The 2,747-nt window shown below is 41.6% G+C and overlaps 1 protein-coding gene across 1 annotated transcript in view; it reads right to left on the minus strand.

The window, feature by feature from the left end:
• Nucleotides 1-2,747, minus strand: part of KLB (klotho beta) — a 19,420-nt gene that overhangs the window by 3,942 nt on the left and 12,731 nt on the right. The window contains exon 4 of the mRNA XM_009332466.1: nt 1,348-1,616. Coding sequence (XP_009330741.1) covers nt 1,348-1,616 — 269 coding nt within the window. The remainder of the gene's footprint in view (nt 1-1,347; nt 1,617-2,747) is intronic.

Below are 2,747 nucleotides of genomic sequence, written 5' to 3' on the forward strand. Positions count from 1 at the left end.
CGACGTATATTTTTGCACAGATGCATCTCCCGGATCGAGTTCACTCTGTGGTCATGCAAACAGCAGTTCTCGGGCAGCTGGCAGGAGAGCGGGGTGGTAAGAACAATCGCTGGGGGGGGTACACGAGGCAGGCACGGATTATTTTGGCACTGCTGCTGAGATCAACCTTGTGAAACTGTGGCATAGTGTTCCCTGGTCTTACTGGTAGTCCTTCTGCCTATGCAAACATCTGACACAAACAGCTTGTAGCGTTTGATATTAGTTATAGCTTTACTATCATCTACTAGTTAACAAGGTTAGCACAGGATGTACCCTGTGTAGCACAGGATATTTTTTTACTATTGCAATTTTTTAAAAGATTTTTTGTAGGATTTGTAATACAATATAGTGAAGTTCAAAATATTTAGATTAAATCTGATTTTTAAAAGGAAATGCACTTTTCCGTGCTGCATATTTCCTCAGAATGACTAACGAAGTTTATAGAAGCTTTTTTTTTTTTTCCCCTATGGTTGTCAGTGAGTAGGTTAAATTATGGAGTTTTGCTGTTATTTTTTGAGGCTGATGTTGGTCATTGGACTCTCTTTATGTGATGACAAAAAGAGTATCCCAACACTGGCCATACATATGGTTAGCTTATCTACCACATTTAAAGCAGAAATAGATACTGTAGGAACGAGTTTGGAAAAAAGGTGGTATGATCTGCTTTCAAATGTGAGCTCAGATGATAAAGGTCATATGTGCTGATGTTGGTTATTTTCACCTGTGGTATAAGTCTAAAAGAACAGCTTGTTACGGAAGTGGCACTTAGAGCCAGGCTCAACCCAGGAATCTGTTTCTGCCTTGTTCAGTAGCTTTAGACAAGGCCTCGAGCCTGCGGGTGGCTCTGCTGCCACCAGCGTAACCACCTTGTCCCTGCCCTGCGCCACTCTCTCTGTCGCGCTGTCATAGGCATCCCTATGGCCACACTGCGAACTGGATTGGGAAACTCCCCTGGTTGAAAAATAACCCAGGAACAATTGGTCGGGGTCAACTTCTTGGTCTGAAATTTCCTGATCTGATCTGCCACGTGGAGACACAAGCAGAGGGAAGGGGAGGGAAGGCCAGCCTTGGAAGGGCCCCTGCAGAGGGGTCTGCTGCCGCAGGAGCACCCAGCACTCTGTGACTAGCTCACCCGAAAACCTGTAAAGTATATAAAATTGAACCTATGCAATTATGGCTAGGCTTAACTTCTGTTTGCAGTGTGCATTGAGATTCCTGAACAAAAGCTGCCATACACAGTCATTTATTCACGAAGTAAAGTCGTTGATTGCTCTGCATCCAGCGGTCTTCCCAGTATTTTACGCTTACCTTGAGAACAGACTCGGTGATACCCCAGGAGAAGTCACAGGAGAACTGAGCTTGCAAGCTTGGGGTAGACTCCCTTGGGAAGAAGCCATTTTCTCGTATGATTTGTTTATAATAAAGTGCAGATGACTTGGGAATTCTTTCCTTTTTTTTGCTTTTGAAATCTACATAAAATAATCCGCGCCTGATGTTGTAAGCATGTTGCCATTCAAAGCCATCAAGGAGTGACCAGGCTGTGTAACCAAACACATCTATGTTGTCGTATTTAATAGCTGCGTAAGAGAAAGTAACATTCATGAGTCTGATATTTAGGACTTTAACATATGTAAGGGATATTTATGAGAAAGGTCTATTCACTTTGAAAATCTTGAGGGTTTTCTCAACACTCATAGGGTTACTGGCCCATTGTAATTAATTGCAAAACTGTGACAGACATTATATATCTTAGTCCTTATTCATTAAAAAAATACGTACATCACTAGTTCCTTAAGAAATTAAATTACTGTAGGATGCTTTATTTCTGCTCTGAGCAAACACGAAATGTTATGCCACATCCAGGTTTTAAGTTGCATTTGATGATTTGCAACTAATATATACCAATAAAATTAGAGAATCATGACTAAAAATTAAGGGTGCGACAGTTGATCCAGTTTGTGACTTTGTATTTCTCATGAAGCTAAAAATCTCTACCTTTATTTGAAAGATTGCTGCAAGCTCTAACATTTAGGAATGTCTATTCAGCTTCTAAATTGAAAAATGTGTCGGTATGGGACTTGTAATAACTTTAGAAGAAGCTGGGTTGATCAACCCAGAGACTGAAGTGCTTGATTTATTCATAGAATGGGTGCAGCACATGTATGTTTCTTCAGTCAATCTTAATGTCCCTCCACCTTGCAAAGGAGTATACATATAATCTTCCACATATAAAATATGAGGAAGGTGACAAAATTGCTGCTTTCTCAGGTGTGGAACCTGATTCACCAGGGAGGCCAGCAGAACTTCCAAAGCAGCTTCTCACTGCACACCAACTAACAATAATGTTCGTTACCCACCTACAGCGTGTACCAGCTGGCAGCCTGGAAGAAAAAGTCCAAACTCCATGCTCAGTCATGTTAGCTGCCTGTCGCCACCTTTAAGCTAGGAAATAACGCAGGGTAACTCCTCATGCTAACCTTATAAGGGCTGGAATACCAAGGGCAAAGCAGTGACCAAGTGGGGTTACTGAGGATTTTGACACAGACAGACGGACAGCCATATTTTACCTGTAGTCCACTGACAGTGAGCGAAGGAATAAAGATGAAGTATGCTGATTTAAAGCTCTATTCTCACCCAACATTGCTTTGCCTTATTGTCTCAGGACCTTTCACTTTGCATAATTTTATATTTCCACTGAACTTCTCTGC

Source organism: Pygoscelis adeliae, unplaced genomic scaffold, assembly GCF_000699105.1.
Source record: "Pygoscelis adeliae isolate BGI_AS28 unplaced genomic scaffold, ASM69910v1 Scaffold59, whole genome shotgun sequence".
NCBI lineage: Eukaryota > Metazoa > Chordata > Aves > Sphenisciformes > Spheniscidae > Pygoscelis > Pygoscelis adeliae.